General features: G+C 44.0%; 2 protein-coding genes and 1 long non-coding RNA gene across 6 annotated transcripts; 2 read left to right on the forward strand and 1 right to left on the reverse strand.

Moving 5' to 3' along the window:
- Positions 1-839: 839 nt before the first annotated feature.
- LOC121475740 lies at positions 840-12,117 on the forward strand. 3 transcript variants are annotated; one of them, XR_005983802.1, is made up of 3 exons: positions 840-1,016; positions 3,097-3,247; positions 12,079-12,117. It is a non-coding gene; the product is annotated as an uncharacterized LOC121475740 (long non-coding RNA). The 3 variants fall into 3 exon arrangements; XR_005983801.1 differs by lacking the exon at positions 12,079-12,117 and adding an exon at positions 3,936-4,101; XR_005983800.1 differs by lacking the exon at positions 12,079-12,117 and adding an exon at positions 4,021-4,080 and having other exon boundaries at positions 843-1,016.
- SIRT4 (sirtuin 4) lies at positions 4,246-19,512 on the reverse strand. 2 transcript variants are annotated; one of them, XM_041729279.1, is made up of 5 exons: positions 19,464-19,512; positions 13,437-13,661; positions 8,211-8,505; positions 7,886-8,095; positions 4,246-4,675 (listed from the first exon to the last, which is right to left on the reverse strand). In XM_041729279.1, the coding sequence occupies exons 2-4, from the start codon at positions 13,652-13,654 to the stop codon at positions 7,943-7,945; spliced, it is 666 nt and encodes a 221-aa protein (XP_041585213.1). In that variant the 5' UTR covers positions 13,655-13,661; positions 19,464-19,512; the 3' UTR covers positions 4,246-4,675; positions 7,886-7,942. The 2 variants fall into 2 exon arrangements, with proteins under 2 accessions (XP_041585213.1, XP_041585212.1); XM_041729278.1 differs by having other exon boundaries at positions 13,164-13,661.
- LOC121475739 (vacuolar protein sorting-associated protein 29-like) lies at positions 15,098-16,075 on the forward strand. Its single transcript, XM_041729280.1, has one exon. It carries the CDS (start codon positions 15,131-15,133, stop codon positions 15,656-15,658), a length of 528 nt encoding a protein of 175 aa, XP_041585214.1. The 5' UTR covers positions 15,098-15,130; the 3' UTR covers positions 15,659-16,075.
- Positions 19,513-21,206: the final 1,694 nt, after the last annotated feature.

Below are 21,206 nucleotides of genomic sequence, written 5' to 3' on the forward strand. Positions count from 1 at the left end.
TCTTCTAGTTCTTTGTGAGCATCATGCCTTCTAGGGTTGGAAGTGGAATTAGAGGCATACTTCTAGGAAGTGAACACCATAAGACCTGAATAATGAGTAATAATCACTGATTATTTACTCTGTGCTAGATGGAAAAAATATATATCCTCTGAGGTAAAAACTTACCTCTTGGGGCGCCTAGGCGGTTCAGCGGATTAAGCCTCTCTGCCTTTGGCTCAGGCCATGATCCCAGAGTCCTGGGATTGAGCCCTAACCCGGGCTCCCTGCTCAGCAGGGAGTCCGCTTCTTCCTCTCCCTCTCTCAAATAAATAAATAAAATATTTTAAAAAAGAGAAAACAATCCTACCTCTTTTTAATTATCCCAAGGGCTGGGGGAGAGAGAAAACAAACCCCTTTAACAATCTTTTAATGAGTATCTGCTGGGTGCTCATTAAGGGAAATGGATATGGGAAACATTAGTACAGTGGCTGAGATTTAAATGAATAAATAATTTAATGAACTGAATTTTGGATATTCTGAGGTAGCAGTAACATCCCAGCAGCCACAGTATCTTCGCAGTGCTTAGCACACCTCACACGCTCATTAAATAATTGTTCAACAAAGGTACCTGTTGGCGCCAAGGCTTGCGGCACTCGAGGAAAAAACCACGTGGCTCTATTTACCTTTTCAGATCACGTGATCCTGAGCTCAACCCAATCATTTCCCCGGCCCCGCCGGGACTTCAGAGTAAGAAATGTGATTGGGTATCTCTTGGACACGTGGTCCGGGTTCCTTTAAAAAAAAAAAAAAGCGTAAAGCTCCGCCCCCAGACTCTTACCCCGCCCCCTCGCGTCGGCCCGAGCTGGCGCAGGCGCAGTGGCTGGTACCCGTTGCTCCAGGCGGCGTCAGGGTGAGGTGGCGGCCAGGGCTTTGGATGCGGCTTCCTGGGTCTTCCGTGCGCTGTTCTCCAGGGTCAGAATTCGGCAGGAAGAAAAGAAGGGGCGGGCCAAGTGCGAAAAAAGGGCGAGCTCACGTGGGTATGACGTTGGGGCCCACCTTCCTGCGGTGCGCGTGCCTGTCTGGGCGTCTCGGCCCCCCCCACGGCCCTCCTCCCCTAGCCCCCTGCCAGTTTCTGGTTGATGCTCCTCCGGGGCCTCCATCCCGGAAAGGGACGAGGGGGCGGAGAAGCTGGTTTGCCGGGAGCCAGACTGGGGCGAGGAGGTAGGCAAGTGGACGCTGGGCGAGCCGAGGGCCTCTGCGCCCCAAGTCCCCAGTTTCAAGAGGGGAAGGTGGAGGGATTTGCAGTTCTGACCTCCATTTGGAATGCTCTCCCCTTTCCCGCCTGGTGCTTGCCTGTTCATTTCTAAGGACCTAGTGGGGGCGGGGAGGGGTCACCTCGGGAAGTGCCTGGAGTCTTGCCCTTCTTCCCTCCCAAAGTGCAATTGCGCAGTTCCCCTCCGGGCTTCTGGATCATTAAAGACAGTTAGGAACTGGATAGACTGGCTTTGATTTCTGGCCTGGTCACCCCAGGTGAACTTGGGCTGGTTACATAAAATCCCCAAGCTTCAGGATCCTCATCTGTCAAAAGAATTAATAGTGTGCAGATCATAGGGCTGTGGGAATTAGGTGAGTCAACGCCTTGTAAAATGCTTCCTGCAGTGCTTGTTTTATAGTAAATGTTCCATAAATACTACTTTCCCATGGGGAAGGAGAGAGAAGGATACTCTTTACTTTAGAAAGGCTTTATTATATCAAGCAAGACTTAGCTTTTGTAATCTTTTTAAAAAGGTATACAAAAAGGGAATGTGGCTCTGGAGGAGATCCACCCGAGTCTAGTTAAAGTACTCAATAGAAGAGAAAGGTTTGGCCTAGTGATAATGGCTGATATTTGCTTACTGTGTGCCAGCCACTGTGCTATGAGCTTCAGATGCATCACTACGTTTTTTTTAATCTTCCCTAACAACCTAGTGAGGTAGCTACTAGTATCCTCATCTATAAAGAGATTGAAGATTAGCCACTTGCCCAAATTCACGTAATTAGTAAGTAGCAAGACAGGGATGGAAACCCAGGTCTGTGTATATCTCAGTGCTTTCGATGCCATGTTATATCCCTTTTCTAGTAGAGAAAAAAAAAAAAAACACTCCTTTCTCAGACGAGATTCTTTTTTTTTTTTTTTCCTTCACAGTGTTTTTGTGACGTAAAAATTCAATTAAAAATCTGGATCTCAGAGCACCGTCAGTCTAACAAGGATAGAGTATCTGGAATGAACTATTCCAGATTAACTATTCCAATTAACTATTATACCCTGTTCCTAGGAACAGGGGTAACCAACTCACCCTGGTTTTAGCACTGAAAGTCTTGCAAGCCAGGAGACCCCCTCAGTACTGGGCAGTCTGGGACAGCTGGTCACCCTTAGGAGTGTTGAATTTCCTGTTGGTCCTTAAATTGATCCTCTCAGGAAAGGTCTGGCATTCACTGAAAACTGACTTATGCATGGCCAAGCATTTCTTGTGGGGTTAACTCATTAAGTGAGCTAATAATGTGTTATAAAATAGTGTTTGGGATACAGTATGCTCAAAGAATGCTATTATTTAAGGGAGAGGTGAGAGATACTCAATTTATGACAGCATAAAAGAAGGAATATGAGTTAGTGGAAAACGGTTTTGAGTGTTATGTACTTGTTTGCCTTTGTAACTTCTACACTGTGATAGCAGAGCCATAGCAGTTGAGGAAAGTCATGCCCAAAGCTGGACTTATGCAGTTAAAAGCCTGAAACCAGGGCAATGACAAACTGATAGCGGCCACTAGTCAGTTTTTTATTACAACAAAGGGCACTTATAGTGGGTTAGGAACTGCCATGCTGGTAGAAAGCAAAAAACGTAAGGTGAGACATGAGGAACATCAACTTCAGGAAATGCCAAGTTCCTTTTGGGACAAATCTTTGGGGAGGAATTCCACCTCAGGAAGAACTGAACAATATGAACATTCCTGAGGTCCTGAAGACTTGGTTGCATGAATTGTGCCAGCATTAGGTGATAGAGCCTGCCTTCCTCCCTAGCAACCAAACATGCTCTCCACTGTCTCCTGCATCTTAACCATTCCGGTCTCCTTGGCCAGTTGTACTGCTGGCTTCTACTTCTGTTTCAGGCTGACTTCTTTGTAAGCATAATCCTCGGACAAATACGAAGCAGTTGTTTAAAAAGAAAAGACCTGGGAGAAAAGTATTGGATTCTAGTTCTGGCTCTGAAACAATGTTTTATGGTCTTTGGTAAGTCTGGATCTTAGTTTCCTCCAAAATAAAATGAGAGGGGATGCATTAAATTTGCTCTCGTTCTGTCATTACATGCATGAATCTGTGACGTTTTTCTGGTAGAGCATAAGGATAAGGAAATGGCACATTCTCTGTGAGCCACTTTAAACCAAGAAGTTGTATCTTTGTAGCCTTAGTACTTTATTACAATGTCTGTCAGTAACCACTGATGAAATTTGTGGTTGGGATCCCAAAGACCCAGATTTGAATACAGTTACTGGTACTGACTTTTGGTAACTGAGCAAATCGGATTCAAAGCACCTTCAGATCCTCCTCTGCAAAAAACCTAGAAGGAGATTTACAACAACCTTACACCTCTTCAGAATTAATGACTATGGGAAAACATCCAGTTGTGCAGATTAAAGAACTCTGTTGGTTTCAAGATCCTGGATTATCCCAGTTCACTAAAACTCACTTCTTAGGCAGGTGCAGGATGAACATGTATTGCTTGCCCTAATCTTAGACAAAAACCATCTAGAACAGACTGTGATTCTTTCATCCGCTTTACTTTGTGATGAGATTGTCCTGAAACCTTTAGCCTGGTACGGTGATTCTTTCTGGCTAATACAATTATCAAACAGGTATTGCTGCCTTACTTGGCAAGAAACCAGTTTAAGAGCCCACTTGTTTCCTTTCTGCAAACCAGGTTGGAGGCAAGTGTCTCATTCTGGCAGCTGAAATCCTGTAGAAATCCTTAGAGAACCATATCATAAAGCTTCATTCTCTTTTAGCTGATTAAAAAAAAGAAGGGATGTCTTGGTAGCTCAGCGGTTGAGAGCCTGCCTTCGGCCCAGCGTGTGATACTGGAGTCACGGGAGCGAGTCCCACATCCAGCTACTGTGGGAAGCCTGCTTCTCCCTCTGCCTGTGTCTCCACCTCTCTCTGTGTGTCTCTCATGAATAAATAAAATCTTTAAAACAAAACAAAGAATATAAATGTACAGCCCACATACCTGGTGTGTTATGATCCCTTTATTCCTTAGTCAATAAAAAATTCATTCACACTATTGCTCATCTTTAAAATATATATATCAGAATGTTTCAGAGACATTTAACCATTTGTAATTATAAATTAAGTCATTTTCTTTTCCCCTCACCCCCTACATTAGTGAGATTCTGGGTTGGCACTCCAAAGACCGTTCTGGCCTACATATTTCCTGGGCCATTTCTTCTACCTGGTGAGATAAAAAGCAAGTGAAGGCAGTTTCCCTATCAAGAGCGGCTGCTGCTTTGAAAAAGTCTTTAGGGTCAAATCTCTGGCAACTTGACTCTGAAGCCTGCCCAGTTCAGAGAGGGGCTGGGAGAAAGAGTCAGTTTGCTGCCCTCTACAGGCTGCACTCAGTGAGCTTCGATTGTTTAGAGGAAGAATGGAGGAGTCCTTAAGTATCTGAAAAGAAATGAAACAGGTTAATGCTGAGTAAGCCGAGAGTGAGTAATGATGGTGAACATCAGCCAACCACTGAAAAAAACCACAGCATTTAGGGCATGTAAGGATGGTCACCGTATCTTGTTAAATGAAAACAGGATGCGCTAAAATATGCATAGCTTGATTTGATTTTTGTAAAAACATTTAGTTATACCAGAATGTTAAGTTTTGGTTATCCTGGTGGTGAAATAACGGGTAATTTGTATTATATTCTTTTTACTTATCTGTATCATCTAAACATTCTACAATAAATATGTATTATTCTAGTAATAACCTAGTTTAAAAAGTGTGTATGTTGGGGCACCTAAGTGGCTCAGTTGGTTGAGCCTCCAACTATTGATCTTGGCTCAGGTCTTATCTCAAGGTTGTGGGCACGCTAGGCATGGAGCCTACTACTTTAAAAAAAGTGTGTGCAAAGGGGGCTTCTTTGGTGCTAGTCTAGTAGTATTCTGTTCCTTCATCAAGATGCTATGTGTCTTCATCAAGCTGTCCACTTCTAGTACATGCACTTCTCTGCATGTATAGTATACTTCAATTTAAAATTGTTCTTAAAGAGTGGTTGTACAGGAACTTTCATTCATTGGTGGGAATCCAAAATGATACAGCCACTTTGGAAGGCAGTTTAGCAGCTGCATACAAAACTAAACATAGTTTTATCGTGCAATTCGTCCATCTTGCTCTTTGGTACTTACCCAAATGAATTGAAAACTTAGGCCCACATAAGTTCTATACTCCTCAAAAACGCACACACGTTTACAGCAACTTAATAATTGCCAAAGACTTGGAAACAACCAAGATGTCAGGAGGTGAATGATAAATACTGTGTGAGTGTACAGGGCAAAGGAGACTATGGGAACACTCTACTTTCTGCTCAGTTTTGGTGTGAACCTAAAACTCTTCTAAAAATTAAAGTCTCTTTTTAAAAACTGGTTGTACCTCTCTTGGAATATACTAAAAACTATTGAATTGTGTAAACTGTATGGTTTGTGAACTCTATATCTCAATAAAGCTTTTTAAGTGGTTATATTCATAAAGTAGATAAAAGTACCAACACATGCTACAATATGGATGAATCTTGAAATTACACCAAGTGGAGCAGCCAGGCACAAAAGGCCACATATTACATGAAATGTCTAGAATAGGCAGAAATAGATTAGTTGTTGGCAGGGACTGGGGAGTGGTGGTGGGGATGGGGAATGGGGAGTGACTGCTAATGGGTACAAGGTTTCTTCTTGGGATGATGAAAATATTCTGGAATTAGTGGTGAGTAATGTACAACTTTCTGAGTGTACTATAAAGCAACTTAATTGTATACTTCAAAAGGGTGGAGTTATGTCTCAATAAAGCTGAGTGTGGAGCCTACTTAAAGATTCTTGCTCTCCTTCTCCCTTTGTCCCTCTCTCCTCCCTCCCTCATGAATGAGTGAATGAATGGCACGTGCCTAGATCTGGAACATTATAGTTTAATGCATACTTAAAAATTAATTTTAATTAAGGGGTGTCTGGGGGCTCAGTTGATTAAGCATCCAACTGTTAATTTTGACTTCGGTTGTGGGATCAAGATGGAGTGGAGCTTCACACTCAGTGGGAAGTCTGCTTCTCTCTCTCTCTCTCTCTCTCTCCCCTCCTTCCTCTCCATCTCCCTCTCCCTCTCGCCCTTTTGCCCCGCCCCCACTCACACACACATACGTGTGCACACTCTCAAATACGTAAATAAAAATTTTTAAAAGATTTTATTTATTTATTCATGAGAGAGAGGGAGAGAGAGGCAGAGACACAGGCAGAGGGAGAAGCAGGCTCCACGCAGGGAGCCTGACGTGGGATTCGATCCTGGGTCTTCAGGATCAGGCCCTGGGCTGAAGGCAGCACTAAACCGCTGAGCCACCTGGGCTGCCCGTAAATAAATGTTTTAAAAAATAATAGTCGGGATCCCTGGGTGGCGTAGCGGTTTAGCGCCTGCCTTTGGCCCAGGGTGTGATCCTGGAGACCCGGGATCGAATCCCACGTCGGGCTCCCGGTGCATGGAGCCTGCTTCTCCCTCTGCCTGTGTCTCTGCCTCTGTGTGTGTGTGTGTGTGACTATCATAAATAAATAAAAGTTTAAATAATTAATAAATAAATAAATAAAATAAAAGTCCAGGGGATCCCTGGGTGGCTCAGTGGTTTAGCGCCTCCCTGCGTGGAGCCTGCTTCTCCCTCTGCCTGTGTGTGTGTGTGTGTGTGTGTGTGTGTGTGTGTGTGTGTCTCATGAATAAATAAAATCTTTTAAAAAAAAATAATAATCCATTGGGTGCTGACTCTTGCTTTCGGCTCCGGTCATGATCTCAGGTTTATGAGATTGAGCCCCAAGTTCAACTTGCCCTCAGCGAGTAGTCTGCTTGAGATTTTTCCCCTCTCCCTCCCCTTTTGCCTCTCTCCCTGCTCACATGCTCACACTTCTCTCAAATAAATAAAAATATTTTAAAAATAGGGGATCCCTGGGTGGCTCAGTGGGTTCGTGCCTGCCTTCCGCCCAGGGTGTGATCCTGGGGTCCCGGGATTGAGTCTCACATTGGGCTCCCTGCATGGAGCCTGCTTCTCCCTCTACCTGTGTCTCTGCCTCTCAGTCTGTGTCTCTCACGAATAAATTAATAAAATATTTTTTTTTAATAAAAATATTTTAAAAATAAGTAGGGGTACCTGGGTGGCTCAGTTAAGTGGCTGCCTTCCACTCAGGTTGTTGGGGTCCTGGGATCAAGCCCTGTGTCAGGTTCCAGGCTCAGTGGGGGAAGTCTGCTTCTCCCTCTGCCCTTCCCTCCCACTCATGCTCTCTCTCAAATAAAATAAAATAAAATAAATGAATAAAAATAATAAAAGAATAACAAACTTAGTTTTAATTAAGAATGGCCATACAGGGACGCCTGCGTGGCTCAGTGGTTGAGCGTCTGCCTTGGGCTCAGGCCATGATCCCGGGGTCTGGGGATCAAGTCCCACCTTGGGCTCCTTGCAGAGAGCCAGCTTCTCCCTCTGCCTGAGTCTCTGCCTCTCTCTGTCTCTGTGTCTCTCGTGAATTAACAAAATCTTTAAGAAAAAAAAAATAGAATGGCCATACATTAAAAAGCCTAGAACTTTCTATATTTTGTCAGTGCTCTCAGTTGAATGGAAACTGGTATCTAAGAAAGCCTTTAACTTACCTTTAATAGGATTAAAGTGAAAGTCCCAGTTTCTGGCTCAGGAACATCAGGTTGTGGTCAGTGTGGGTCTATCAAAGGCAGCAGTTCTCCACAAGGAGAATCCAATTTCAGACATGCCAAGTCATCCGACCGTGTGGGCCCAATGTTAAGTATTGCAATTGGGAGCTGCTTCTCTCGGGCAGTGAGGATAAACCTGTAACCGGAGTATACCTTACAAGAAGAAGACACAGGTCTCAATGCAGGAAGAGAGAAACCAAATAGGGAGCTACCCCGGGGCTCTCTATCCCACAAAAGGGGCAGTTACCACCCTGACCAAGGCAGATACCTGCAAGGATGATCCCACTACCAAGAGGGAGTCGGCTTCTTTTACACGCCTGCGCACAAAGTCAACCCTGTCAGGGTTCACTGTGTCCCCGAAGAAAACGACATCTGGTTTCAGGGGGCCTCCACATCGAGCACAGGACGGGACCTGAAAGCTCTGTACCTGCTCCTCTGTGAGAAATACGTCACCATCAGGAGCCAGGCCATGGGCCTCAGCAATCCAGGTGGGGTTCAGGGCTTCAAAACGCTCTTGCAACACCCCCCGAGGAATCTGTGCACCACAGTCCAAGCAAAGGACCCTGAAACCAAAGAAGAGGCTGACTGAATGGTTGGTCTGGGGAGGCCTGAAGCTGCCAAAGACATCTCATCCCTGACGTTTTTAACTCCTCCAACATTCCTTGCCATTCCTTTTTTTTTTTTTTTTAAGATTTTTTTTTTTAATTTTTTATTTTATTTTATTTATTTATGATAGGCACACAGTGAGAGAGAGAGAGGCAGAGACACAGGCAGAGGGAGAAGCAGGCTCTATGCACCGGGAGCCTGACGTGGGATTCGATCCCGAGCCTTCAGGATCGCGCCCCGGGCCAAAGGCAGGCGCCAAACCACTGCGCCACCCAGGGATCCCCTTTTTTTAAGATTTTATTTATTCATTCATGAGAGACACACACAGAGAGAGAGAGGGAGGTAGAGACACAGGCAGAGGGAGAAGCAGGCTCCATGCAGGAAGCCCGACGTGGGACTCGATCCCAGGTCTCCAGGATCAGGCCCTGGGCTGAAGGCGGTGCTAAACTGCTGAGCCACCCGGGCTGCCCGTCCTTGCCATTCCTAACAGCCATTCTTTCCCCCACGTTAGGAATCCCTTCTCATGACTTTTTTTACCACTTCTCACCTTCCTTCTACTGCCAACCTTGTAGAACAAGTAGTGTACATCTGTTTTCCTTACTTACACTACTCCCTGCTTATCCTCGTGGCTCATTTTTATCCTTAATAAAACTGCAAATGACTTCCTTAGTGGCCAAACCAGTGCTTTTCCCTCCTTCCCTCTCCTTCCCTCTGGGGTGACTGTTGCTGTCCATCACCATCATCTCTTTAAAACTCTCTCCCCCTTGGTGTCCTTACCCAGTGTCTTCTGTGTCTCTTCTTACCTCTCTAATCATGAGCTCCAAGAGGGCAAGAACTCTGAGTCCTTTGACCACTGTGCTATGCCCACCACCTCAAACAGTGCCCACAGACAGTGGACGTTCACTAAATAGCTGCTAAAAGAAAGAACAAAAGGTGGTTTAGTTGATTTCTTCTCTACTCCTCAATCTTCCAGCCAGTTTTCTATCTTCTTCACCCTGGGGATGCTCCATTTTCACTGCTGCAATGCCTCTGTGCTAATGGTCCCCTCCCCTGTACAGAACTCCACTGCTTGGGGCAGCCTGGGTGGCTCAGCAGTTTAGTGCTGCCTTCAGCCCAGGACATGATCCTGGGGACCCAGGATCGAGTCCCACATCGGGCTCCCTGCATGGAGCCTGCTTCTCCCTCTGCCTGTGTCTCTGCCTCTCTCTCTCTCTTAAATAAATAAAATCTTAAAAAAAAAAAAAACTCCACTGCTACTCTACCTCCCAAACTCCCAAGTCCTCTTGACTGTTCCGTCCAGCTTCCCTCTGTCTTCACCTGCCCCTCCCCAACTTCTCCATCACCATCCTTTCTCCAGTTACTTGGGTTGGAACCCTTGGGAAAACTTGTTACTCATTTGCTCCTTTTTATCTAGTCAGTATCAGATTATGCTGATTATTTTACTTATTAGGCCCCCTAACAAGGGGTACCTGGCTGGGTCAGTGGAACATGTGACTCTTGGCCTAGAGGTTGTGAATTTGAGCCCCACGTTAGATAGAGAGATTACTTAAGAAAATCTTTTTTAAAAAATGGAGGGTACCTGGGTGGTGCAGTCAGTTTAGCATCTGACTCTTGGTTTTGGCTCAGGTTGTGATCTCAGGGTCATGAGATCAAGACCCTCATTGGGCTCCCCACTCAGTAGAAAGTTTGCTCAAGATTCCCTCTCCCTCTGTCCCTCCTACCTGTGTGTGTGTGTGTGTGTGCTCTCCTCCTCTAAAATAATTAATTAATTAATTCTATCTTGAAAAAACAGCCCCCTATGAAATGACAAGTCTTAGATTTATTTTAAAATATTTTAAGAGGGCAGCCCGGGTGGCTCAGTGGTTTAGCACTGCCTTCAGCCCAGGGTGTGATCCTGGAGACCTGGGATCAAGTTCCGTGTCGGGCTCCCTGCATGGAGCCTGCTTTGCCCTCTGCCTGTGTGTCTGCCTCTCTCTCTCTCTCTCTCTCTCTCATGAATAAATAAATAAATAATCTTTTAAAAAATAAAATATTTTAAGAGACACGGAAAGGGGATAAATTAGACATCATAAAATCTTTGTATCTGAGTGATGGTATGTGGAGTTCATTATACTACTTTCCTTTTAGGAACATTTGAAATTTTCATCATGAAAAGAAAGTTTTAATGGACCCATGGCCATCATTAACTCTTGAATTCCCCTGGTACCACCTAGATCTAGGTCCTTCAGGCTGACCTCCCTGAGCCACTCTCTCTAATCCTGTGTGGCTTTCCTCAAATGCTATTTTTATCATGTTGCTTTCTTGCTCAGAAACCACTAATATTCCCCTTTGGTCTCTAAAGACAGACCCAAATTGCACTGCACTATTTTCAGACGTACCCATGATCTGGGTCTAGACTTCCCAGACAATCTGATTTCATAGTAGTCCCCACAGATGCCAGGCCAGACTCCTCTGGGCTCTACAAGTCCTCTTCATTTTTTTTTTTTTAAAGATTTTATTTATTTATTCATGAGAGACACAGAGAGAGAGGCAGAGACACAGGCAGAGGGAGAAGCAGGCTCCATGCAGGGAGCCTGACATGGGACTTAATCCCAGGTCTCCAGGATCACGCCCTGGGATGAAGGCAGGAGCTAAACCACTGAGCCACCCGGGCTGCCAGTCCTCTTCATTTCGAAAGCCCTCTCCCTTCTTTTGCTAGTCAGACCTGAGCTAGATTTAAGCCCCACCTTTCCTATAAAAGCTTGACCAATTACTCCAAGCTTTACAAAACTGTTTCTCTGAACTTGCAAAACATGTCTATGAAAGACCTCATGATTTGGGCAACCCTGGTGGCTCAGCGGTTTAGCGCCGCCTACAGCCTAGGGCATGATCCTGGAGACCCAGGATTGAGTTCCGCGTTGGGCTCCCTGCATGGAGCCTGCTTTTTCCCTCTGTGTGTCTCTCATGAGTAAATAAATAAAATCTTAAAAAAAAAAAAAAAATTAAAGACCTCATAATTTAACAATTGTGTGAAGTTGTTTATTGTTAAACATTATTATTTTTAGATCCCTCCCCCACTTCAAAGAGATCACAAAGTTCTCACATATAAAATTCTCACATTGGGAAAAAAATAAAAATAAAAATAAAAAAATAAAAAAATAAAAAATAAAATAAAATTCTCACATTGGGGCAGCCTGGGTGGCTCAGCGGTTTGGCGCTGCCTTCGGCCTGGGGTGGCGTGATCCTGGAGACCAGCAATCGAGTCCCCCATCGGGCTCCCTGCATGCAACCTGCTTCTCCCTCTGCCTGTGTCTTGGCCTCTCCCTCTCTCTCTGTCTCTCAGTCATTAAAAAAAAATAATAATAATAAAATAAATAAAATAAAATAAAATAAAATAAAATAAAATAAAGTAAATAAAATAAAATAAAATTCTCACATTGTATATATTGGTTTGACCCCTCCACACCACCAGGTAGCACACCACATGTTGTAGGCACCCAAGATATATTCTATTTTTTTTTTAATTTTTTTTTTTTTTTTTTTTATGATAGGAACACAGTGAGAGAGAGAGAGGCAGAGACACAGGCAGAGGGAGAAGCAGGCTCCATGCACCGGGAGCCCGACGTGGGATTCGATCCCGGATCTCCAGGATCGCGCCCTGGGCCAAAGGCAGGCGCCAAACCGCTGCGCCACCCAGGGATCACCCAAGGTATATTCTAGATTGGCAGGAGGATCTCTGGGGCTTAAAAATAAGAAAATGGTTTCCAATTAGCTTCAAGTTATTGCCAGGGCTACATGTGTTCATTCCATCAATATTTACTGGTTTCTGACTATATGCCAGACTGTACTGTGTTCTGCGTGTCTAGGACCAGATATCCACCACTATAGCCTATGCTGTTGACACTCTGCACATAGTCCCCTCAAAATACCCTTCAGGCTAGCACACGGTTCTCTTATAAGCAACTTCCTGCATCTCTCTTAGTGTGTTCACTGGCCAAGGAAGCCTTTTCCAGAGCTGCAGAGTCAGTGTTAGGGAATTAATTCCCCTAGACTTACCCTCAACCAATGAGGGATGAGACATGATGGACAAATACCCCAGTTTCCTCAACCTTCAATGAGACAATTCTGAAGCATGCTCCAAACGGTCAGAGGGCTCCTCAAAGGATCGAGCTTTAGCTTACCAAAGCAGTAACCCATTCATTAATTTACCCTTTTCTTGGCTTTTCTTCCCTACCCTGTTTCATTTCCCCGCTGAGTTTGTTCCTCAGTGAGTTTGCTGAGATCGACTCCACAATAAACAACTTGCAGGGGCACCTGGGTGGCTCTGTCAGTTAAGCATCTGCCCTCAGCTCAGGTCATGATCTCCCGGAGTCCTGGGATCAAGCCCCACATCAGGCTCTCTGCTCAGCGGGGAGCCTGCTTCTCCCTCTCCTTCCCCCCTTCTTGGGCTCTCTTTTGCTCTCTCGAGCAGGTGCAAATAAATAAATGAAATATCTTTTTAAATAAATAAATAAAACAACTTGCTCCAAATCCTTTTCTCAAGGCCTAATGAAAACAACAGCGATCAAGATAGCCACGGTCCCTGCTCTAATGGAGCCCACATTTCTGCATTCAAACCATTTAGACCTTCCTGCACCTGTGCATGCAGCCATGGAGTTCCGTCAGGCGCTGACTCCCGGCTTTCGTGTGCAAGGCATCCACATTTTGGGTCACCAGCCAGTACAGCTTTCCGAGCCTCTCCCAGTTGCTCAAAGCCCAATGTGCAGGGTTAGGCTGCAGGGAGGAGAACCGAGGCCAGCCTACAAAGTTTCTCGCCCAGTACCGCTGGCGGATTGGAGCACTCCGTAGAAAATCCCCATGCTGGATGGGTTTCTGCTTAGTGCGAGCATAAAGTCCCACTTTTTCTGACCTGTAGTCTGGGATCCCTGACTCAGTGGAGATTCCTGCCCCTGTCATCACTAGGAGTCTCTTGGAAAGAGTGACGAAGCGCTGTAACTCTTTGACCTTCTCAGGGTCCAGAGGAGGACTTGATGGCACAAAGAACCCAATGGATCCGCGTGAGTACTGCCTGCTGATGTTCACCATCAAGAGGCCTTTTGGTGCCTTTAAAGTCAAACCCAAATTCATCCTCGTTCTACAGAGAAAGAAACCTGATGTGAGAAACTTGGTTTTAAAAATTAAAACAACAACAACAACAACAACAAAAACTGAGGCAACCATCAGCTGATAAATGGATAAACAAAATGGGGCTTATCTATACAATGAAATGTTATTTCCGTATAAGCATGAAGTTCTGATCTATGCTACAATGTAGATAAACATTAAAAACACTACATTAAGGTGACACCTGGGTGCAAGAAGCCCAATGTGCGACTCGATCCCGGGACTCCAGGATCACACCCTGAGCCAAAGGCAGACGCCCAACCTCTGAGCCACCCAGGCGTCCCTCCTTCACTTATTATTTCAAAGATTTTATTTGTTTATTTGAGAAAGCAAGAGAGAGCATTAGCGGGGGGTAGGGAGTTAAGGGGAGAGGAAGACTCCCTGCTGAGCAGGGACCCTGACACAGGGATCAACCCCAGGACACTGGGATCATGACCTGAGCTGAAGGCAGACGTTTAACCAACTGAGGCACCCAGGCACCCCTCTCCTGCACCTATTTCACCAATCTTTTCATCCCTTCTCCCCTCTGGCAACCACTAGTTTTTTCCCTATATTTAAGAGTCTGTTTGTCTCTCTCTCTCTTTTTTTTTTTTTAATTAGCCGACATGTAGTACATCCTTAGTTTCAAATGTAGTGGTCAATGTCTCTTTTTTGTTCATTTGTTTCGTTTCTTAAATTCTATACATAAGTGAAATCATGTGGTATTTGTCTTTCTTGGACTTATTTCACTTAGCATTATATCCTCTAGATCTATCCATGTTGATTGCAAGTAGCAAGATTTCCTTCTTTTTTTGGATGAATAATATTTCTGTGCGTGTGTTGACATTTTCTTTATCCATTCATCTACGAATATATTGCTTCCATCCTTGGATTGCTTCTATGTCTTGGCTATTGTAAATAATGCTGCAATAAACATAGAGGAGCATGTATCTTTTCAAATTAATGTTTTTGTTTTCTTTGGGTAAATACTCAGTAGTGGAATTACTGGATCATATAATAATTCTATTCTTAACTTTTTTAGGAACCTCCATACTGTTTTCCACATTAGCTGCACCAGCTTGCATCCCCACAAACAGTGCATGAGAGTTCCTTTTTCTCCACATCCTCGCCCACACTAGTTATTTCTTGTGTCTTTGATTTTAGCCATTCTGGCAGGTATAAGGTGATATCTTATTTATAGCTGAAAAGTAAAGGAGCACCTAGGCATTAACCATCAATAGCTTCCTCCACTTTCAACATCACAAAAAAGAGAGTCTGGTCCTCCCTATTGGCAGTTAATCTTTTTTGCTCCTATATATATAAAGAGTGTATATATAGAGAGAGGGGGGGGGCGCCCCTCTTTTGAATATTTTAAAGACTTAAAAGATATGATCAGAAAAGTGAAGAGAGGAGGAAGAAGGTGGTGGCGGTGGCAGTGACTGAGCGGAGCCCAGTAACAGGATGTTGGTGTTGGTATTAGGAGATCTGCACATCCCACACCGGTGCAACAATTTGCCGGCTAAATTCAAAAAACTGCTGGTGCCAGGAAAGATTCAGCACATTCTCTGTACTGGAAACCTTTGCACCAAAGAGAGTTATGACTATCTCAAGACTCTGGCCGGTGATGTTCATATTGTGAGAGGAGACTTCGATGAGAATCTGAATTATCCAGAACAGAAAGTTGTAACTGTTGGGCAGTTCAAAATTGGTTTGATCCATGGGCATCAAGTTATTCCATGGGGAGACATGGCCAGCTTAGCCCTGTTGCAGAGGCAGTTCGATGTGGACATTCTTATGTCGGGACACACACACAAATTTGAAGCATTTGAGCATGAAAATAAATTCTACATTAACCCAGGTTCTGCCACTGGAGCATATAATGCCTTGGAAACAAACATTATGCCTTCATTTGTGCTGATGGACATCCAGGCTTCTACAGTTGTCACTTATGTGTATCAACTAATTGGAGATGATGTGAAAGTAGAATGAATTGAATACAAAAAATCTTAAAAGCCAGGCCTGTCTTGCTGTTTTTTTTTTTCATTCCCATGTTCAAATCAAGTAATTAAACATTTATGTACCACAAAATTGTATCACCTTTATAATATTTTGCAGTAAAATATCGTCTTCTGTTAATACAATGTTCTAAGCTTCTTGTAAACTATAAGAATATATTCCATTTCCATATATGATTTCTATGAAAAAAATGTCATCACACAGTAAATGGTCATAATGTTCAGAAAAATTTATCCTTGTAAATATCTTCAAAGTTGGTATCTGGAACTTTACTATGAAAGTAGTGCATGAGGAAAAAGAATTTAGACTTGTATACATTTTTCTCTTCAGTAATAAACAGTTAACTTTCATTTATAAAAAAAAAAAAAAAGAAAGAAAAAAAAAAGAAAAGTGAAGAGAAAGGGGCGCCTGCGTGGCTCAGTTGGTTGGGCATCTGCTTTTGACTCAGGTCGTGATCTCAGGTTCCTGGGATTGTGCCCTGAGTTGGGCACCCTGCTCAGCAGGGAATCTGCATCTCCCTTTCCTTCTGAACTTCCCCCCTAGTCAGGTGCACATGCACACGCTCTCTCAAATGAATAAATAAAAAAACCTTTTTCTTTAAGTGAGGGGAAAAAAAAGAACAAAACAGTTTGAAGAGAAGCTAAAATGCGGAATGTTTCACATTAAAGGTAGATAATCAGGTAGCCCCGGTAGCTCAGTGGTTTAGGGCCTGCCTTCAGCCCAGGGCATGATCCTGGAGACCCCTGATTGAGTCCGGTGTCAGACTCCCAGCATGGAGCCTGCTTCTCCCTCTGCCTGTGTCTCTGACTCTCTCTCAAGAATACATAAATAAAATATTAATAAATAAATAAATAAATAAATAAGGTAGATAATCCAGACCATACTATTTCTGGTGGCAGACTGTATACTTTTATGAACAACCTACTGATAATGAATTAGTGACTTCGGTATCTTGAAGGATGGCACCCAAATAAACATCTTTCACTGAGTGCCTGGGTGGCTCAGTTAGTTAAGTGTCTGCTTTGGCTCAGGTCATGATTCCAGGGTCCTGAGAGCAGGGAATCTGCTTCTCCCTCTCCTTCTGCCCCTCCCCCTGCTCATGCACTCACACTCTGTCAAATAAATATCTTAAAAGAAGAGTATCTTTCACTGGAAATGTACACCTTCCACCCCTCACACGCACACACACATCTAGAGTATACTTATAATTTTACTTTGTAATTCAAGTCAATCTTTTGTATAATTTGGGAGACTGTGAGCTAGCTCAGGATCTGAGAACTTAAGAATGTAGTGAACACTGGGGCTCCAGGCTTATAGGAAAACTAACTCTTGCCAGGCTTGTGCTGGTAAACTACCTTCTCCCACCACTGTCTCTCTCCCCCCAAAAAGGTACAAGAAAATAATGCCATCAAGGCCAATTTCAGGCTACCAATGGTTTAGCAACTGGCTAGCAAGTCCCTGAATATTTAACAACTGGCCCTCACCAGTAAAAACTAATTCCAACACACCTTCCTGAGTCTAACCCAAAACAACAAGGCTATCTTTTTAATAATTTTTGGGGGGATCCCTGGGTGGCGCAGCGGTTTGGCGCCTGCCTTTAGCCCAGGGCGCGATCCTGGAGACCCGGGATCAAATCCCACGTCGGGCTCCCGGTGCATGGAGCCTGCTTCTCCCTCTGCCTGTGTCTCTGCCTCTCTGTGTGTGTGTGTGTGTGTGTGTGTGTGTGTGTGTGTGTGTGTGAGACTATCATAAATAAATAAAAATTTTAAAAAATTTAAAAAAAAATAATTTTTTTGGTCAAGAATTTCTAATACCTTTCACAAAATAAAATCTCCACACTGGACTATTTCATAACAGCCCAAGTCAAACTTGTCCTTTTGACCTCTTAAGAACCTACAATCAGGATCGAGTCCCACGTCTAGCTCCCTGCATGGAGCCTGCTTCTGTCTCTGCCTCTCTCTCTCTGTGTCTCTCATAAATAAATAAAATCTTTTTTAAAAACAAAGGGCAGCCCCGGTGGTGCAGCGGTTTGGTGCCGCCTGCAGCCCAGGGCGTGATCCTGGACACCCTGGATGGAGTCCCATGTCAGGCTCTCTGTATGATGCCTGCTTCTTCCTCTGCCTGTGTCTCTGCCTCTCCCTCTCTCTGTCTCTATGAATAAATAAATAAAATCTTAAAAAGAAAATAAACAAACAAACAAACAAAAAAATCCCTACAACCAGAGCTCTCCTATGCCATGGCCATCAGATGGAAATTCTCTCTCCCAATGCTTGGGTATAGTTAGTTAAGCGTCCATCTTCTGCTCAGGTCTTGATCACAGGGTCCCAGGATGGAGCCAAACATCAGGCTCCCTGCTCAGTGGGGAGCCTGCTTCTCTCTTTCCCTCTGCCTGCTGCTCCCCCTGCTTGTGTTCTCTGTCAAATAAATAAAATCTTTTTAAAAATTCTCTCTCTCCCCCTCCTTTTCCCTCTCCTTTTCCCTGCCCCTCCCCTGAGCACAAACTCTCTCTCTCTCAAAATAATTAATTAATTAATTAATAATAAGGGAGTGTAAAATAAAAGTTGGTGAAGCCAGATTCTAGCATAACGTGAGGCCTCTTCTGCTTTTCCCAGTAAAATCTCGTTGGTCAGAAATTATTTCTTATAAATCTCAAAAGATTAATGGCCCACTACCAATATCTTTTAAATCCTTTAATAACTCATTGTTATTCCATCTATGACTACATCTAAAGACGTCTCCATCTGAGGACTACCTTTATAAATGCAGTTACTCCCATCCCTTGGGAGACCATGTGTTCCATAAACCTACTTCCCATTTCATAAATCAGAAGTATTTCTTGAGAAACTAAAGAGCAGGGACGCCTGGGTGGCTCAGCGGTTGAGCGTCTGCTTTCGGCTCAGGAAGTGATCCTGGAGTCCCGGGATGGAGTCCCGCAGGGGGCTCCTGCATGGAGCCTGCTTCTCCTCCCTCTGCCTATGGCTTTGCCTCTCTGTGTGTCTCTCATCAATAAATAAATATAATCTTTAAAAAACAAAAACAGGGCGGCCCTGGTGGCTCAGTGGTTTAGCGCCGCCTTCAGCTCAGGGCGTGATCCTGGAGACCTGGGATCGAGTCCTACGTCGGGCTCCCTGCGTGGAGCCTGCTTCTCCCTCTGCCTGTGTCTCTGCCTCTCTCTCTCTGTGTTTCTCATGAATAAATAAATAAATTATTTAAAAATAAATAAAAATAGAAAACAAAAACTAAAGAGCACATGTGAATTCTAATGTGCCAGGTGCTGACGAAGTCGTTACTCATTTTTCAGATGTATGATTTTTATGATTTTTTTATTTATTAACGTAACGAAGCACATGCATATCTTTTATTCTATTTCCCCCATATTCTTTCAGTTTACCCTTAATTGCAAACACTGCTACTTGGGACACAGCACAATAGTGACACCTGGAACGACATTCTACCCCAGCTTTGTAGCTGTAAAAACAAGGCTCTGACATATTCCTTAACATAATGCGGAAATTCTCTAGTGATACGCACCCCCTAAGTGAACATTATCATATATGCTTGGCTTTCCAGACCTAGATCCAGGACGCCGATTTCTCTCAACATTCCATAGCCTAGTCTGGATCCCTGAGCCAAAGGGCTCGGGAAACCCTGCCGAAAGCACGCTCTATGAGAACAGCAGCTCTCCGCCAGGTACCACCAAAGTCAAGGAGTTAATAGGGTACCCCTACAACAACCCCCCCACGTCTAGAAACCCGCAGCCCACACAGAACACACTCACCTCTCTCGGTTGAAGCGACACTTTACGACTGACGACGCAGCTGCCTGGCTACTTTTGCATTTGGGGAAATGTAGTTCAGGAGGCGGAAAGTGATGCTTGATAAACTACAAGTCCCACAATCCTCTGGGCTTCACAGTTCAGGGGCCCAGATTGTCTAGTACTGCCACCTGTCTGGTTTTCGTGGCCAGAGGTTTTGAACCTTGGTTGGAGATAGATCGCTGTCTCCTAAACTAACATTCAGCATCCCTTTAAGAGAAGTGGTTAGTTTCCATAACAGTGTGCTCGGTGCAAAATAGTACATCCAAAAAGCACTAAGTTAGGAATTCATTGTTAAGGTAGAAGCTTTAATAATGGATCTAGATTAGGGACGTCTGGGTGGCTCAGCGGCGGAGCATCTGCCTTCAGCTCAGGGCGTGATCCGGGGTCTGGGAATCGAGTCCCGCATGCGGCTCCCTGTGAGGAGCCGGCTTCTCCCTCTATATCTCTGCCTTTCTCTGTGTGTGTCTCTCATGAATAAATAAATAAAATCTTTTTTAAAAATAAAAACTAATGCCTACGTCTCATTTACAGAGATTCTGACTTAATTGGTCTAGGCATCAAGTTGGTTTACAAACTTCTTAGTTGTTTCTAATATGCAGCCGATGAGAACCTTTGTGCTCTTGCGATACCAATCAATTTGCATTTAGAACATAATCAAAGGCCAGCTAACTAGGACCTTGAAGACCACCTAAGAAATAGCTTCCCCTATTTTATTTTATTTTTATAAAGATTTTATTTATTTATGAGAGACACACAGAGAGAAGCAGAGACTGAAAGAAGCAGGCTCCTCGTAGGGAGCCTGTTGCGGGACTAGATTCCTACTCGGGATCACACCCCTGAGCAGAGAGCAGCCACTCAACCGCTGACCCACTAAGGCACCCCACTTCCCCCATTTTAAGATAAACTGAAGTCCAGAAGAGATAAAAGCTGGAGTCCGAGTTTGACTCCTGGTCCTCTCGTTGAATGTATGGAGGTAAATATTGGTAAAGTCACCCAGTTCAGTAGTTTGGGAGAAGTACCTCCAGCAACAACTCAGATAGGTCACCTTGCTAATCACTTGACATGACAGCCTTTTGTGTCTTACTTAACCTGACCACACTGGCTAAAAGAAAGGACCAAAATGTAGACTGAAAATTTTTACTTAGTCAAAAAAAAATTGTAATCAGGAATATTTTCTGCATTTATGGCTGTTTGACCAAAACCTATTGAAATGCCAAAACACTGATGTTCCCCCAGCCAAATTTTGTTATAAAAAATTTCCAACCCATATTGTTTTTCAGCTTGCCAAGTGGACTGAGCACCATTAATCGAGAGACTGCTAATACAGAGCTATTGTGCTTTTAGGTCCCAAAGAATCTCAGGTTCTGGGGAGAAATGAGCTGACTTTTCCATTTCTCTTAGTGCTGGAAACTCATTCCATGGAGGATGAAGTCATCCAAGGCAGCTGGTGAAACACACAATTTCACCACACCAGGAATTAATGACTAAGTCATTGATTGGATCAAGTAAAATAATCTAAAATCAATCAAGTTGCTAGTCCTTTTTTCCACTAATTTTTCCTACCCTGTGGAAAAAACATTGGTTACGCATCAGCATCCAACAGAACTTTTTAAAAAGATTTTATTTATTTATTTGAGAGGGAGAGAGTACAAGCAGGGGGAGGAGCAGAGGGAGAGGGAGAAGGAGACTCCCCTGCTGATCAGG

This window comes from Vulpes lagopus, chromosome 14, assembly GCF_018345385.1.
Source record: "Vulpes lagopus strain Blue_001 chromosome 14, ASM1834538v1, whole genome shotgun sequence".
Lineage (NCBI taxonomy): Eukaryota > Metazoa > Chordata > Mammalia > Carnivora > Canidae > Vulpes > Vulpes lagopus.

Excerpts from the sequence above, each read along its gene's own strand:
- SIRT4 (XM_041729278.1), bottom strand. The coding sequence starts at position 13,654 with ATGAATTTGGGTTTGACTTTAAAGGCACCAAAAGGCCTCTTGATGGTG. Across the intron at positions 8,506-13,163 it reads CTCCATGGCTGCATGCACAG|GGTCCTTTGCTTGGACTGTG; the intron begins GTGCAGGAAGGT and ends CTTTGGTTTCAG. Across the intron at positions 8,096-8,210 it reads TAGTGGGATCATCCTTGCAG|GTATACTCCGGTTACAGGTT; the intron begins GTATCTGCCTTG and ends TCTTCTTGTAAG.
- LOC121475739 (XM_041729280.1), top strand. The coding sequence starts at position 15,131 with ATGTTGGTGTTGGTATTAGGAGATCTGCACATCCCACACCGGTGCAAC.